The following is a 15665-nucleotide window of genomic DNA, read 5'->3' on the forward strand; positions in this document are numbered from 1 at the left end:
GGCCAGTGTGGCTCTGTTGGTTGAACATTGACCAGGTCACCAAAAGATCAGCAGTTTGACTCCCGGTCAGGGCACATGCCCGGGTTGCAGGCTTGATCCCTGGTAGGGGGTGTGCAGGAGGCAGCCTATTGATGATTCTCTCTCTTCCTTCCTCTCTAGAAAAATCAATTTAAAAATTTTTATAAGAAAAGCAGACGAAAGGTTATTTTTAAAAAATATATTTTTATTGATTTCAGAGAGGAAAGGAGAGGGAGAGAGAGACAGAAATATCAATGATGAGAGAGAATCATTGATTGGCTGCCTCCTGCATGCCCCCCACTGGGGAATGAGCCTGAAACCCAGGCATGTGCCCTTGACTGGAATTGAACCTAGGACCCTTTAGTCCTCAGGCTGATGCTCTATCCATTGAGCCAAACCAGCTAGGGTGAAAGATTATATTGATGCTATTGAAAACATAAAGTGGGTATATATGAGTAGAGTAAGTCTTGGAAGGATATGTGCCAACTTTTTAAATAGTGTTTTTCTCTGGGAGATGTTAAAAAAGAAAAAATTGCTTTTGCTTAGTTCTTTAAATAATTTTAAATACGATGATGGTATTTTCAGTTGGAAATAGGACTCAGATGGTTGGTGTTTTCGAGACCTCACGTTCCTAAGGGGTACCTGCTTGCACCAAGTCAGAGTTGTGTTTTTTACCCTCCCCTTTGCCCGGCAGGTGAGGAACAACTGTAGACATTACTTCCTTTCTTCAAAAGCCCTCAAGGTTGCTTATGACGTGGCCACCTGGGCTGCCACTCAGCTGGCCGTCTCCTACACAGTGGCGCCCTTTGTCATGTTGGCAGTTGAACCCACCATCAGTTTATACAGGTAAGTTCCTGCGTTCTCAGCTGCTGTTCAGTAAACATGTGTTTTCTCTGTGTTTGACACAGGACTCAGTAAATTGAATCAACCAGTACGAACAATTTCTAAATACGGCTTCGATTTCTAAAAAAGGCCATAGAAAGATTTAAGTGGACATGGTCGTCCTGGAAATCCCAACTCACAACAGTACATTAGCAAAGCTGACGGGAAGTCCTTCAGCCATTCATAACGTAATTAAGGGCCGCTTATGGTAGTGGATTTTGAAGGGGTGGATCTGAGTTCCTCAGAGGGTGAAGCTGCTGCCTTAGTCTCTTTTTCCTGGGGCTAGGCTGTGTTGGAGACCATGGGCCATTCTGAGAGCAGGACAAGTGGGCAGGTGCTGGGGTGCTGCCCATGCTGGGGGTGGCTGATCTGAGTGGTCTGCAGGAGGCTGTGTCCTGGGAGACGGCAGTTCTGGTGGATGCGCATGGGATTTATGTGGCACGTGGTACACGTGGAGGGGAGCAGGTGGAATTTAGGGTGGAGGGGAAGGTTCACACCAGAGACAAGAGGCCTTCAGGCAAAGGTATCAGGCCCTTTGTTCAAACCTCTTCTTGCTCACTCTCCTTGTTTCATTCTTATGTTGAATTAGTTGCGTTTCTCCACTACTTCCAAAAACGTGGTTGTGTGACCTCTGGCAAGTTACTAACCTCTTTCACCTTTTCTTTTCTCAACTGTAAAATGAGGCTAAGAATAGAATCCACCTCAGAGCACCTTTGTTAGGACTGAACTAGGCAGATGTGGGAAGGACTCGTGGGTGCCTGGCATATCATCTGTTTTCAATAAATGGTAACTTGCATTTATGTAATGGTTTGCACAGGCTTTTGTAGAGTAGCTCTGGAGCACAGCTATGGTCAGAAAAGTGACTTAGAAGTAAGCAATGCAAACATGCCTTATTTGTAAGTTGGGTATTTTCTGTGGTTGATTCACTGGCCGGAAATGATCAGAGATACTACCCAGTATGGGTGTCACAGGATGATTTTTTTCAGGTAGAGGAAACTATACAACACTCATCAATAAAACTGTTTCTAAGTACTCATTAGGTCATTGGAGTTATTCAGTATAACCTGGAAGTTGAATTCGGTTTTACTAATATCCACATTTTTCTAGATATGAGATACCAATACAGTAGGAAAGGAATGATAATCTCTGGGGGAAGAGGGAACCCTTATTTCATCCACTACAGAGGTAGGGGGCACTCAGCTTTATTTAAGACACCTGAAATTGAGCACCCCTTCCCTGGGCTCCCTCTCCAAGAGGCACCCCCCACCATCCTGGCTCCCAGCTGGTTTCCCCTCCCCCATGTTCCACCTGGGGCAGCCCACGGCCTCACAGCTCCATTTCTCTTCCCTTGGTTCCAGTGCCCTCCAGCCAGCATTTGCCTCCATTGCCTCCTATGTTTTACCACCCCCTGAGCAGCCTGAAGCTCCATTGAGCATCTGCCTGGGCTGTCCAACTTGTTGGCTTAGGTGCTAATTGTTCTGGTTGCAAAGTCTCATAAGTTTTGAGTTGTCTGCTTCTCATATGGTGTCCCCCCATAAGCCCAGGTGTTTTAAACACAGAATACTGTTGAATGTGAGATTTTCCAGGAATATATGTATCATGTTATAATAGAAACTAGAGGCCTAGTGCACGAAATTCATGCATGGGGGTGGGAGGAGGGTCCCTCAGCCTGGCCTGCACCCTCTCGCAATCAGGGACCACTGGATCTGGCCTAAACCGGCAGTCAGACATCCCTCTCCCAATCTGGAACTGCTGGCTCCTAACCACTTGCCTGCCTGATCACCCCTAATCACTCTGCCTGCCTGCCTGATCGCCCCTAACTGCTCACCTGATTGCCCCTAACCGCTCGTCTGATTGCCCCTAACTGCCTCTGCCTTGGTCCCCGCCGCGGTGGCTTCATCCGGAAGGATGACCAGAATTATATTGGAAGTTCATTCAGCTGTTTGGTCTAATTAGCATATTATGCTTTTATTATTATAGATAGATGCCTCTATTCAACTCAATGCTATTTAATACCTACAGTGTGCTGGGCACTCTTCTAGAAGGTGGAGCTAAAATGGTGACCAAACTGTAGAACTCATTCCTGCTCTAATGGAGGGGATAGCTCATTAGAAGAGATGGGTGATAAATGACAAATTTATAAATATCACAATGAGTGAATGGTACAAAGATTTAAGAGAATAGTAACAGGAATCTGACTCAGACTGGGCCTCAAGGGTGGCTTTTAGGAGGAAGTGGCATTTCAGCTAAGTCCTGAAAGCTGCATTGTAGAAGTGAAGCAAGCACAGAGGGTGGTGGGTGAGGTAGAACACTGTGGATTTGCTCTAAACGTAGGCAACAGTGGAGACAAGCCCCTGGTGATACGAGGAAGCTCTGTGCACCAAAGACTCGAGAAACCCGAGGGTGTGCAGAACACAGAATCAATCCCAGGTAGAGGGTGTTGAGCTGAGAAGAGAAGGGTAGTTGTCAGTATCCCTATTTGTCATAGAGGAAGTGGAGGCTCAGAGAGGGTGAGTAATTTAACAAAACTCACACAGCAAGTAAGTGCTAGACCTGAGTTCCTTTAACAGAAAGATCAATAGTACAGTTACTAAACATTTCTTTAGGACACATTATTTTGGAATAAAATTACTGCTTGGGGATCACACTAAGTGGTGATTTATTTGGGATGACATGCACTTAACCAATGAAAGTCTGCTAATTCCTACACTTAGGCACGGCTCTAGGGTAAGAGTCAAATAGTCATCAATCCAGATGACTCCTAAGTAGATTCCCACTTCTTTCTGAAACCAATCTAGACGATTAAAACAAAAACTCCTTTGTTTAGGGTGAAGTTGACATTTCTGTTAATTTTGTCAATTTCAGACGCTTCAACCTAATGTTTTATCTTGTTCTCAAAGCCACTTACACAGGCATACCTCATTTTATTGTGCTTCTCAGATATTGCCTATTGTATAAATTGAAGCAAAGACCCTCCACCAGCAAAAAGACTATGACTTGCTGAAGGCTCAGAGGATGGTTAGCATTTTTTATCAATAAAGTATATTTAAATTAAGGTACATACTTAATAGACTACAGTTGTAAATATAACTTTTAAATGCAGTGGGGAATAAAAAAATTGTGTGACTCACTTTATGAAATATTCACTGTGGTCCAAACTGACCCCACAGTGTCTCCGAGATATGCCTGTATATATAACTTAAATTCCTTACCCACAGCAGCTCTGTTTAATAGACATTTATACCGTGACAGAAATGCTGTCCAATACATTGACCACCAGAACATGTGGCCATTGAGCGTTTGAAACCTGGCTAGTGTGATGGAGAAAATGAAATGTCAATTTTATCTCATTTTAATTAATTTGAATTGAAGCAGCCACATATTGCCAACAGCTAGTATAGATTGTCTCTCCAAAAAGTGTTTTCAGGATCTCTTAAGAGAATCACTAAATCTTGTAAAAGAAATTAAACCTGCGTGGTCTTTCAGCGGAGGTGGGGCTGGTTGCAGTCCAGATCTTTTCCTCCCTTGGGGCTAATTTCAGCAGTGAGCCACAGTTGTATGCATATCCTTGTCTCAGTATGTCCTTCACTGCTTAACGTTAAATTTCAGATGTGTTTCATTTTTCCGTCTAGTCAGTTTTCATTCTATAGTGACTTCAAATCTCAGCTTTAAATTCCTTAGTCTAATGTTTTTCTTTAACTTGTAAATTACACCCAAGTGAATGCTTGTATGTACAGTGCTTTATCTACAGGGATATATTCCAAGACCCAAAGTGGATGCCTGAAACTGCGGATAGCACCGAACCCTGTATATTCTATTTCTTCCCCTTTGCATACATAGATTTTCACGTAGAGGAAACCCTTTACATCTTTTCTTAGGCATAGCTGCATTGCCAGAATTACTACTCTTGTGCGTTGGGGCCATCACTAAGTATAATAAGGGTCACTTGAACGTAAGTACTGAGATACCACAACAGTCGACCTGATAACTGAGGGGCTATAACAGGTGTGGAGACACTGGGCAGAGGGGTGCACCATCACATCCTAGGTGGGATAGTACAAGATTTCATTGCACTGCGCAGAACGGTGTGCAGTTTAAAACTTAGGAATTATTTATTTCTGAAATTTTCCATTCAGTATTTCAGACCTCTATTGAACATGGGTAAGGAGATAAAGAGATGGGGAATACTGTATTATCAGAGAACCTCTTGTACTCAGCTGGGCTGCTGTGACTAAATACTGTAGACTAGAGGCCCTAAACAACAGACATACATTTCTCACAGTTGGTGAGAGCTCTCTTCCTGGCTTGCAGAAGGCTGCCTTCTCACTGTGTCCTCATACGGCAGGGCGAGAGAGAGGATGAGAGGCAGGAAGAGAGGAAAGACAGCAAGAAAGAACAGAGAGACAGTGAGGAAGAGACAAAGAGAGAGAAAGAGAGATCTTGCGAGTTCTCTGGTTTCATTCTCTTCTTATAAGGACACTAAGCCCTTGATGGGACCCTGTTGTAATGGCCTCATTTAAATCAAATTACTTCTCCAAGGCCACTCCTCCCAATATTATCACATTGGGGGTTAGGGCTTTAAAGTGAATTTTGAAGGGACACGAATATTCAACCTATAGCAGAACCTTTATAATGAAACCGTTTTGTAAGGCAAATCCTCACACATTAATTTGTCTTTAACTAGGAAGTGGTGGCAGATGCCATTTTTAAAATTCAATGTGTAAGGATGTTAGATTTTGTGCAGAAATTTTTGTAGATTGCAAACTTGTTGAGTGTAGGAACAATGCTTATTCATCTATGTATCCAGAGTACTAAGTTGAGTTCCTAGCATTCCCAATAACTGTTAGTTGAGCTTTTCCATAGTAAAAAATGAAGTACTCCTTAAAATTTTACAGAAATATAGAATGTCAGGATAGGTTACTAAACCTCACTAGGGAACTAAAATTTTTTTCTTTTCATTACTGAAATATTTAGATTTACTCGAACGTAATTGCTCCAGTGTACATTTGGCCACATAGGAATAATTAAGGCAAACTGCAAGAACAAAGTGTTTTTTAGGTGAGCAGACTGAAAGCTGGAGTTACCTGTGGCTAGGGTGTGCCTGTGAGAAGCCCAGTTTACACTTGCTGAGCCAGCATGTTTATCTGTAGAGCTTTCTTTCATTCTCAATATGTGGTTTAGACAGTACATTACACTTCCTGTGGGTCTTCACCTCTCTGTTGTATTACTGTTGCTCCTCTGAAGACTTCTGGTTAATATGGCAGCGTAAACACTGTGCTCACCCCTTCCCACTACCACATCAAAATTACAACTAGAACAACCATTATTGAGAACCACCTGAAGACTAGCTGAACAGAAGTCTTATAACTAAGGATATAAAAAGCCACAATGAGACTGGTAGGAGGAGTAGAGACATGGAATGGGCAGGTCTCACACCCACTGTGTGGCATTTAAGAATTAGGAGAGATATCTCGGCTGTGAAGGTATCCCCCTCTGAGGACTGAGGGGACTGGGCCCCCCAGTCCAGAACACCAGTGCTAGTCATAACATCTGACTGTGAAAACCAGTGGGGATTGCGTCTGAGTGAGACCGTGGGTTCCTGGAGTCCCAGAGGTCCCCCTCGAGCGTCCTATGCATTTACTCACTCATAAACTCAGTTGCTCTTGGCTCCTCCAGTGCAGGGGCAGCAACTTGAAAAACACCTGGGACAGACAACAGAGGAACTGAATTGACTAGCTTCAGAGTGAGGACTGGAGGGGTAGCTCTCTCCTGGGATGGAAGTGGTGGCAGATGCCATTGTTAATTTGCAGAGCTTCCCTTTCACCACCCAGCTGGCTGCACAGGCCTGTACCACCAACTCCGCACTCTGTATTAACCTGGATAACACTATTTGCCCTGCCCTGGTGATTCCCTGAGACCCTGCCCCACCCAACTTGTGTGCCCACCCTATGTTTCTTCCAGCAGCTTTTCCAAAGGAGCACACTGCCTCAGTTCTTGATGTGGACTTTCCTAAAATCTTTCAAAGGTCCACAAACCCCAAAGAAGCAGTGACAGATCACATGACAACAAAGACTGGCCTCAGGGTGCCCTGTGTATCATGCTAAGCAGCCTCAAGCCTGGCATAAGCTGCAAACAATGTCAGCTTGGAACACAGCTTCAAATAAACAGCCACAAGCCCAGCAGAAAAGGAAGCTGGCCATAACTCACATAATGGTGTCCACCAAAGGGTCCAAGCCCAGCATTAGTAGAAGAATCATGGTTCAAAGCATAGCCTCTCCCAGCACCTCCAGCCAAGCACAAGCAACAACCAACTGCAAATGAATTATAGCTCCCACAGGCAGCCCCAAGCTGGGAAGAAACAGTGGCTGACCTTGGCCTGAACTGAGTCCCTTGTAAGAGGCTCCAGAACCAATACACCTGGTGGCCGGCCTCAGGCCACACTTGAGAATCACAAATGACACATGCGAAGGTCAGACTCAACTGGCACCAAAGCCCCACTAAAGTGATTCCTGCTCTGTGGGGTCAGTCTCCACATCACTTGTCTGATGTAGCCATGGCCAGCCCTCACAGCCAGTCAGCTTCAGGGTCTTTTCCACTCACTGATGTGCCACAGCAATCAAAGTTCAACAACAACAGAAGAACATACACAATGCACACAAGAGAAACCCCCAGATCACATGACAATGAAGACTGTGCCTCTGACCACAGGGGATCACTACTACATAAGGCCACTCTGCCAAGACTGGTGGATATAGCTGATCTATCTGACCATAGAAACAAACATAGGGAATCAGCCAACTGAGGAGATAAAGAAACTTGCTCCAAATGAAAGGACAGGACAAAATTCCAGAAAAAGAACTAAATAAAATGGAGTCAAGCAATTTAAAAGATACAGAGTTCAAAACAGTAGTGGTGAACTCAGAGAGAACTTCAACAAAAAGATAGAAAATAAAAAAGGCCCAGTTTGAAATGAAGAATATAGGGAATCAATAGCAAATTAGATGAAGCAGAGGACCAAAGCAACAATCTGGAAACCAAAATAGGTACCAGAAAATACCCAATCAGAACAGCAAAAAGGAAAACAATTTAAAAACGAGGATAGTTTAAGGAGCTACTAGGATAACATCAACCATAACAACATTCACATCATAGGGGTACCAGAAGGAGAAGAGAGCAAGCAAGGGATCAAAAACCTAAAACCTATTTGAAGAAATAATGGCTAAAAACTGCCATAACCTGGTAAAAGAAGTAGACATACAAATCACAGAAATGCAGAGAGTCCCAAACAAGATGGACTTATAGAGGTCCACACCAAGACACATCACAATTAAAATGCCAAATGTTAAGGACAAAGAAAGAATCTTAAAAGTAGCAAGAAAAATCAATAGATTATGTACAAGTGAGCTCCCAAAGACCACCAGCTAATTTCTCACCAGAAACTTTGCAGGCCAGAAGAAAGTGGCATCAATTATTCAAAGTGATGAAAAGCTAAGACCTACAACCAAGATTACTCTATCTAGAATGGCTATTATTTTGAATTGTAGAAGAGATGAAGAGTTTCCCAGACAAGAAAAAAACTAAAGAATTTTATCACCTATAAATCAGTATCACAAGAAATGATAGAGGAACTTTTTAAAGTAGAAAAGATGAGAAAATTTTAGGAGAAAAAAGTCCTCACTGGCAAAGGCAAACAATAAAGCAGTGGATCAACCAACTACAAAGCTATTACAAATGTTAAAAGGCAAAAGTATGAAGATTATGTGTAATTACAACAACAAATTAAGGGTACACACTAACACAGACACAATAAAAGTAAAAAATAATGACAAAAACAAATATACATGGGGTGGGTAAAAATTAGTGATTTTAGAATGTGTTCAAACATAAGCAACCATCAACTTAAAATTGACTGCTATAAACATAACTTGGTTTATAGGAAGCACATGGTAACCACAAACCAAAAATTTACAAGAGATATACAAGAAATAAAGAAGTGAATCCAAACACAACACTGTAAAAAGCCATCAACACAAGAGAAAGCAAGAAAATAGGGAAGGTACAGGGGAGAACTATAAAAACAATCAGAAAACAATAAAGTGGCAATAACTAATAGCTATCAATAATTACTTTAAATGTAAATGTCCTAAATGCTACAGTGGGGTGGCTGAATGGATTAAAAAAAAACACACACACACACAAAATAACCCTGTACATTGGTGCCTATAAGAGATCCACTTCAGATCCAAAGACACACAGAGACTGAAAGTAAAGGAATGAAAAAAAGTATTCCATGCAAAAGGAAATAAAAAAAGAGCTAGGAGCAATACATATATCAGACAAAGTAGACCTTAAATTAAGGGCTGTGACAGGAGACAAAGACGGGCATTTCATAATGATAAAGAGAACAATCAAACAAGTGAACAGAATTCTTGTAAACATCTATGAACCCAATGTAGGAGCATTTAAACTATAAAGTAAATATTGATGGACATAAAGATGGAGATTGCTAGTAATATGTATGTAGTAGGGGATGTTAACACCCCATTAACATCAACATGTTAATAGATCAACCAGACAGAATATCAACAAGGAAATAGTGGCCTTAAAGGACACATTAGACGAGATGGACTTGATATTTTTAGTACACTTTACCCAAAAGCAGAAGAATATACACATGGAACATTTTCCAGGACAGACCATATGTGAGGCACAAAACAAGTCTCAATAAATTTAAGATGAAAACGAAAATACAATGACCACACATACTGCTATGGAACATAGCCAAGCACTTCTACAAGGGAAATTTATAGCAGTATAGGCCTACCACAAGAAACAAGAAAATATCAAATAAACAATCTAACCTTATACCTAAAGGAACTAGAAAAAGAATAAAGCCTAAAATAAATAGAAAGAGGGAAAGAATAAAGATAGAAAGGGGAAAAGAATAAAGATAAAGTGGAACCCTGGCCAGTTCTGCTCAGTGGTTAGAGCATTGGCCCTTGGACTGAAGGGTTGTGGGTTTGATTCCAGTCAAAGGCATGTACCTTAGTTGCAGGTTCCATCCCCAGCCCCAGAGTGTGTGCGGGAAACAACCAATTGATGTGTGTCTCTCACATCAATGTTTCTCTCTTTCCCTCTCCTTTTCACTATCTCTAAAAATCAATGGAAAAAATACCCTTTGGTGAGGATTAACAACAATAATATCAAGTGAAAATAAAGTAGTCTAAATATCAAAAACAAAAATCCCAGAACCAAAAGCATGCCTTTGAAAAGAGAAACAAAATTGTAGAACCCTTAGCCATACTCATTAAGAAAAAACAGAAAGAAGGCCTACATAAATAAAACCTACATATATAAAAGGCTAAGTGACCATCTGTTCATCTGTCCGTCTGTCCAACCAACCGGTACATGTGACGCACACTGACAATTTAAAAATAAATGTTGACTCGTGCATGCGTGACACAAAGTTCTCGCTGGCGCCAATCGCACATGATGCCAAAATGTATCTGAAGACCAACTATTGGCACAATGTACCTCTGAAGCTGAAAGAAAGCGACATCATCAACATGTAATTTTTTTAGTAACGTAATTACTACACGAGTCTTTCTTCTAATTAATTTCCTTTCAAAGTGCATGAATCTGTGCACCAGGCCACTAGTAAGAAATAAAAGAAGAAAATGACAACTGACACCACAGAAATACAAAGGATTATAAGGAAATACTACAAACAATTATATGCTGACAAATTGGACAACCTGGAAGAAATGGATAAATTCATAGAAACATATAATCTTCCAAGGCTGCATCAGGAAGAAACAGAAAATCTGACCAGACCAATTACTAGTAAAGACATTGAATCAACAATGAAAAAAACTCCCAACAAACGCAAGTTCTGGACTGGTTGGCTTCCCAGGCGAACTGTTCCTAACATTCAAAGAAGCATTAATAACTATCCTTCTCAAGCTATTCCAAATAGTTGAAAAGGAGGGATGGCTCCCAAAGTATTTTTATGAGGCCAGCTTTATCATGATACCAAAAACAGACAGACACTACAAAAATAAAAAATAAAAGAAGAAGAAAGAATATTATAGGCCAATTTCCCTGATGAACATGGATGCAAAAATTCTCAACAAATCAAATAAAGCAGTACATTAAACATATTATACACTTAGATCAAGGGGGATTTGTCCCCAGGATCCAAGGTTGGTTCAATAATGCAAATTAACATGATACACCACATACACATAATGAAGGGTAAAAGTCATATGATCATATCAATAGATAAAGAAAAAGCCATCAACAAAATCTAACATCCATTTGTGATTAAAAAAACTTTTCGCAAAGTGGGGATAGAAGGAACATAACATAATAAAGGCTATATTTGACAAATCCACAGCTATTATCATATTCAATGGTGAAAAGCTGAAAGCTTTTTCTTTAAGATCAGGAACAAGATAAGGATGCCCACTTTTGCCACCATAAAAATCCTAGAACATAGGCATTCAACATAGTATTAGAAGTCTTAGCCCCATCAGTCAGACAAGAAAAAAAGAAATGAAAGGCATCCAAATTGGAAAGGAATAAGTAAAACTGTCGTTGTATGCGGATGACATGATACTACAGGGTGGGACAAAAGAAGGTTTACAGATGTTTGTATGGAAAAATCATACAATAATTCTCCTTTGCTAATGTGCACTGAAGGGTCATGGGTTTGATTCCCAGTCAAGAGCACTTACCTGGGTTGCAGGTTTGCTCCCCTTCCTGGTCGTGGTGTGTGTAGGAGGCAACAAAGCAATGTGTCTCTCTCACATTAATGTTTCTCCCTCTTCCTCCTCCCTCCCTTTCCCCCAATCTCTCTGGAAAGCAATGGAGAAAAAAGAGAAAGTAATACAATAATTTATAAACATTACAAGAATAAACTTTTTGTACTCATAACTATAAACCTACATTTGCCCCATTCTGTATATATAGACAACCCTAGAACTGATACAAGAATTTAGTAAAATGGCAGGATACAAAATTAATATTTAGAAATTGGTTGCATTTTTATACACCAATAATGAACTATTAGAAAAATTAAGGAAACAGTCCCATTTATAATTGCATAAAAAATACCTAGGAAAACTATAGGACACTGAAGAAGATACAAGTAAATGTAAGGATATACCATAAGAATTAACAGTCTTACAATGTCCATACCATTCAAAGCAATTGATAGATGTAATGCAAATTCTATCAAAGTACCAATGACATTTTTTTATAGAACTAGAATAAATCTACTTGTTTAAACTCAAATACTCTTTTTAAAAATATTTTAGTTGATTTCAGAGAGGCAGGGAGAGGGTGAGAGAGATAGAAACATCAGTGATGAGAGAGAATCATGGATCGGCTGCCTCCTGCACACCCCACACTGGGATTGAGCCTAGAATCTGGACATATGCCCTGACGGGGAACTGTGATCTCCTGGTTCATAGGTCAACACTCAACCACTGAGCCACACCAGCCGAGCTAGAATAACTAATTCTAAAATGTATATGGAACCACAAAGTAAGTTGTTCCCTTGACAGTTTCTAAAAGAAGCTTATAGAAGCTGCCTGTGTCATGAACCCTTCCTCAGTCTTTAAAAATACATCACTTCAACCTCTGATCCCATCCTCACATCTCCTTTTTCTCACTACGACTTTCCTGCATACTTCTTACTAGAGGATTACACTGGCCAACCCAGTAATCCAGAATGATCCCTCCATTTTAAGATCCTGAACTTGATCCATCTGCAAAGTCCCTTATGCCATATAAGGCAGTATGTTCACAGATTCTGAGGATTAGTGTGTGGATATCTTTAAAGGGGCATTATCCACCCTACCACAATATTTGTATAGTGGCTGGTAGAATATACGAGTAATAATAATCACAATAGGAGTTTGTTGACATAAAAGAAACATTCCTGTTACTCCTGTACTTGTCTTGTTTTCCATTCCCAAGGGAAGTGGCAGCGGCTTTGCCTTTTTGTAGATCCTAGCTTAATGCTTTGGTACATTCTAAACAGTACAACCTCATTAAAAGAATAAATGAATGAAGATACGTTTGCTTCTGTGAGAGCTCGTGACTATTCTGTAGACATTTTCAGGGAGGCATTCCTCTTGCTAAAGGGTCCGAAAGTTCAGGGGATACTCGAGTTACCTGATTGTAGTATGCCTGACAGCTGAGGAATGATACATAGACCAACTGTGGGATTTTCCTCCATTTTTATTTTCCTTTGCTCTTCAAAAAGCATTGGAGAAAGTATAAATCTGACTTTTCTGAGTGGATATAGAACAGTTGTACAAATGTAACCTGTTTCTAATTCCTTGCATTTATTGATATGCCCAGTATTTATTGCCTACATTGTACCCAGTGTGCTGAATAGCACACTTATGCAATAAAAGTCCACAAGCATCAGAAGCAAAACTTATTTCTTATACATTTGGATGAAAGTTATTTTCAGAGTCATGGAGTAAGTTTTCAATGTTTGGATTCTTCTGGTTCCTAATATACCCGAGAAGAGCTCTGTGCCCTTGAGTAGAGCACGTTGGCTAAAGGGTCAGTTGCCTTTGTGTGTGGGGAACCAATAGTATAGAGTTTGAATTTGGTCCCGTGCATCCGGCTACCTTGAGTTCTGGCATTTGTGGGGTTCATTCTCTGAGTCTTATTACATTGACCGGACATCACACGCAGGCCTATTCACAGATGGGCTGCTTGCTCTGCTCTGCCTGCTTTTGTAGTTTCAGTCCATCCCCATCCCTCTCTCCACCAAAGGCAGTATTGTGGGGTGGACCAAGATGAGCCTGAGTTAAAACATGCCCCCTCCTCAGAAAGCAGTGCCTCGTCTTCACCCTGCAGATGATGCCATCCCGTTCATGTGACGTTTCCCATTCGTGTCCTTGTTCGAAATATAACTTTTCTGTGTGTTTATTCCTAGGTCCATGTACTTCTATTTACACATCGTAAGTCTCCTGATAATACTGTTCCTGCCAATCAGACCACAAGCTCATATTCAAAGGCAGCCTCAGAACTCAGTTAACAGGAAAAAAACAGACTGATATCTCCAAGGAAAGCTGGACACAGAAAACATTGCAAAACATTGGAAAATGAGATGACAAGGTTCCAGGGTTCTTCGGTGACTTGGAGGCAATGTTTACATGCATCTTTTTTTTTTTTTTTAAATAAAAGTTCAGGGAGTATTTTTATAAAGCGTTTTTGTACCGCTAAATCCGCCACGTCCAGTTAATCTGTTTTAATATTTTATAGGACGGTTGAGGGGTGAATGGGCCAGAGTTGCGGCAATAGTCCGTCGGGGCTGCTGGGTCTTTGCTTTTCTGGTGTGATTTCCAGCCCCTGACATGCGGACGCTGGGACCTGGACATCTGCTCCAGATGCTAGCAGGTGACTGCTGAGGCTGTCCTAGGGTTATCAAAGCAGAGCATACCACATCGAGTTGTTCCTCGGGAAGCCCCAAATCCTTCGACTTGTGACATGACTGTTTCGAACACAATAACTCCACCTCGAAGATCATGGAGGAGCAAGGTCGTGGAGGCTGTATTTCAGGAACTGAAAACTGTACGAGCCAGGAGGGCTGCCTGAACACTTGAATGGACCAGAAGGCAGCCTTGCCCTGAAGTAGGCTGCACCTTTCCCCAGGGATGTCTCTCTTCCCTTTCCTCTTCTGAATTGAGCCAAGATTGTAAACCAGAAAGCCGCCTGGACACGTCCACCAGGCGTCTCGGAGGGGCTGCTGTTCCCAGATCTCTTCCCATTTCACAGGCGCCACTGCTTGCTTGCCCAGGGACGGCCCTGAGGAATCAGCCCCGAGTTCACAGCCTCGAAGGCAGAAGACTGTCTTCTAAAGAAATAGTGGTTTAAAAGAGTAATTTAAAGGTACACAGAAGTTTGGTGAGAGGCTGATGTTTTGCTCTTTTCTCCCCTCATTTCATGGAGGTGTTAATAGTCATGGCCGCCAGGGGCTGGCTGTCCCGTTTCCTTGCAGAGCTGATTCGATCCGACTTTGTATTAGTTGAACTTTCCTATAGGAAAGCAAATACGGAGACAGTGTTCTATCTTTGTTATGAATGTGCTGTGGCTCCTTCTGGGGATTTCTGTTGGGTAATATTCTACATGGAGAAAGAAACAGGGTATTAAATGTTGTGGAAAATAATAATGATGATGATAAATTATATGCTACAATGCTGTGCCCTCAATCAAATGCCGTGGGAGGAAAGAATTTGTTCAAATCAGATGGCTAAAAATTAGTTTGTGACTGAATAAAGACTTATATTAAGGAAATATTTCTGAAGAGAGAATTGCTTTTTGTATCAGTAGAGACTGGATATTCTGAAGTTTTCACACATGTGCACAGCAAACGTAAGGTTTCACTCGTTGAAAACGTGAGGTTATCACCTGTTCAGTGTGTCCTCTCTGTCAGGCACTTGGGTGGTTTTGGTTTTTGGTGTGATTTCCGACCTTCGTTTGCCGACTTTGCAGGCCATGCGCGCCCGATTGACAGGGGAGGAAGCAGAACCAGGGAGGTGTTTGCTGGCTGCCTCCAGGGTCTCAGAGTTTGTGGCAGAGCTGAGAGCGGGGCCCACGGCCGTCCCAGGAAAGCGGTCGGCGGGGGTGGGTGTTGGGCTGGGACTTCTCTTAGGGCAGGGAAGTGTGAAGCGACGTGCTTGTCCCTGAAGAGCTTCTACAGCCCTGGTGCTGGGGGAGAGGACCGGCACCTGAACCCCAGT

At 41.7% G+C, this 15665-nt stretch overlaps 1 protein-coding gene across 1 annotated transcript in view; it reads left to right on the forward strand.

Moving 5' to 3' along the window:
* MBOAT1 (membrane bound O-acyltransferase domain containing 1) overlaps positions 1-14130 on the forward strand; it is a 114363-nt gene extending 100233 nt beyond the window's left edge. The window contains exons 12-13 of the mRNA XM_008146072.3: positions 713-864; positions 13859-14130. Coding sequence (XP_008144294.2) covers positions 713-864; positions 13859-13979 — 273 coding nt within the window. The 3' untranslated portion in view covers positions 13980-14130. The remainder of the gene's footprint in view (positions 1-712; positions 865-13858) is intronic.
* Positions 14131-15665: the final 1535 nt, after the last annotated feature.

This window comes from Eptesicus fuscus, chromosome 9, assembly GCF_027574615.1.
Source record: "Eptesicus fuscus isolate TK198812 chromosome 9, DD_ASM_mEF_20220401, whole genome shotgun sequence".
Taxonomy (NCBI): Eukaryota; Metazoa; Chordata; class Mammalia; order Chiroptera; family Vespertilionidae; genus Eptesicus; species Eptesicus fuscus.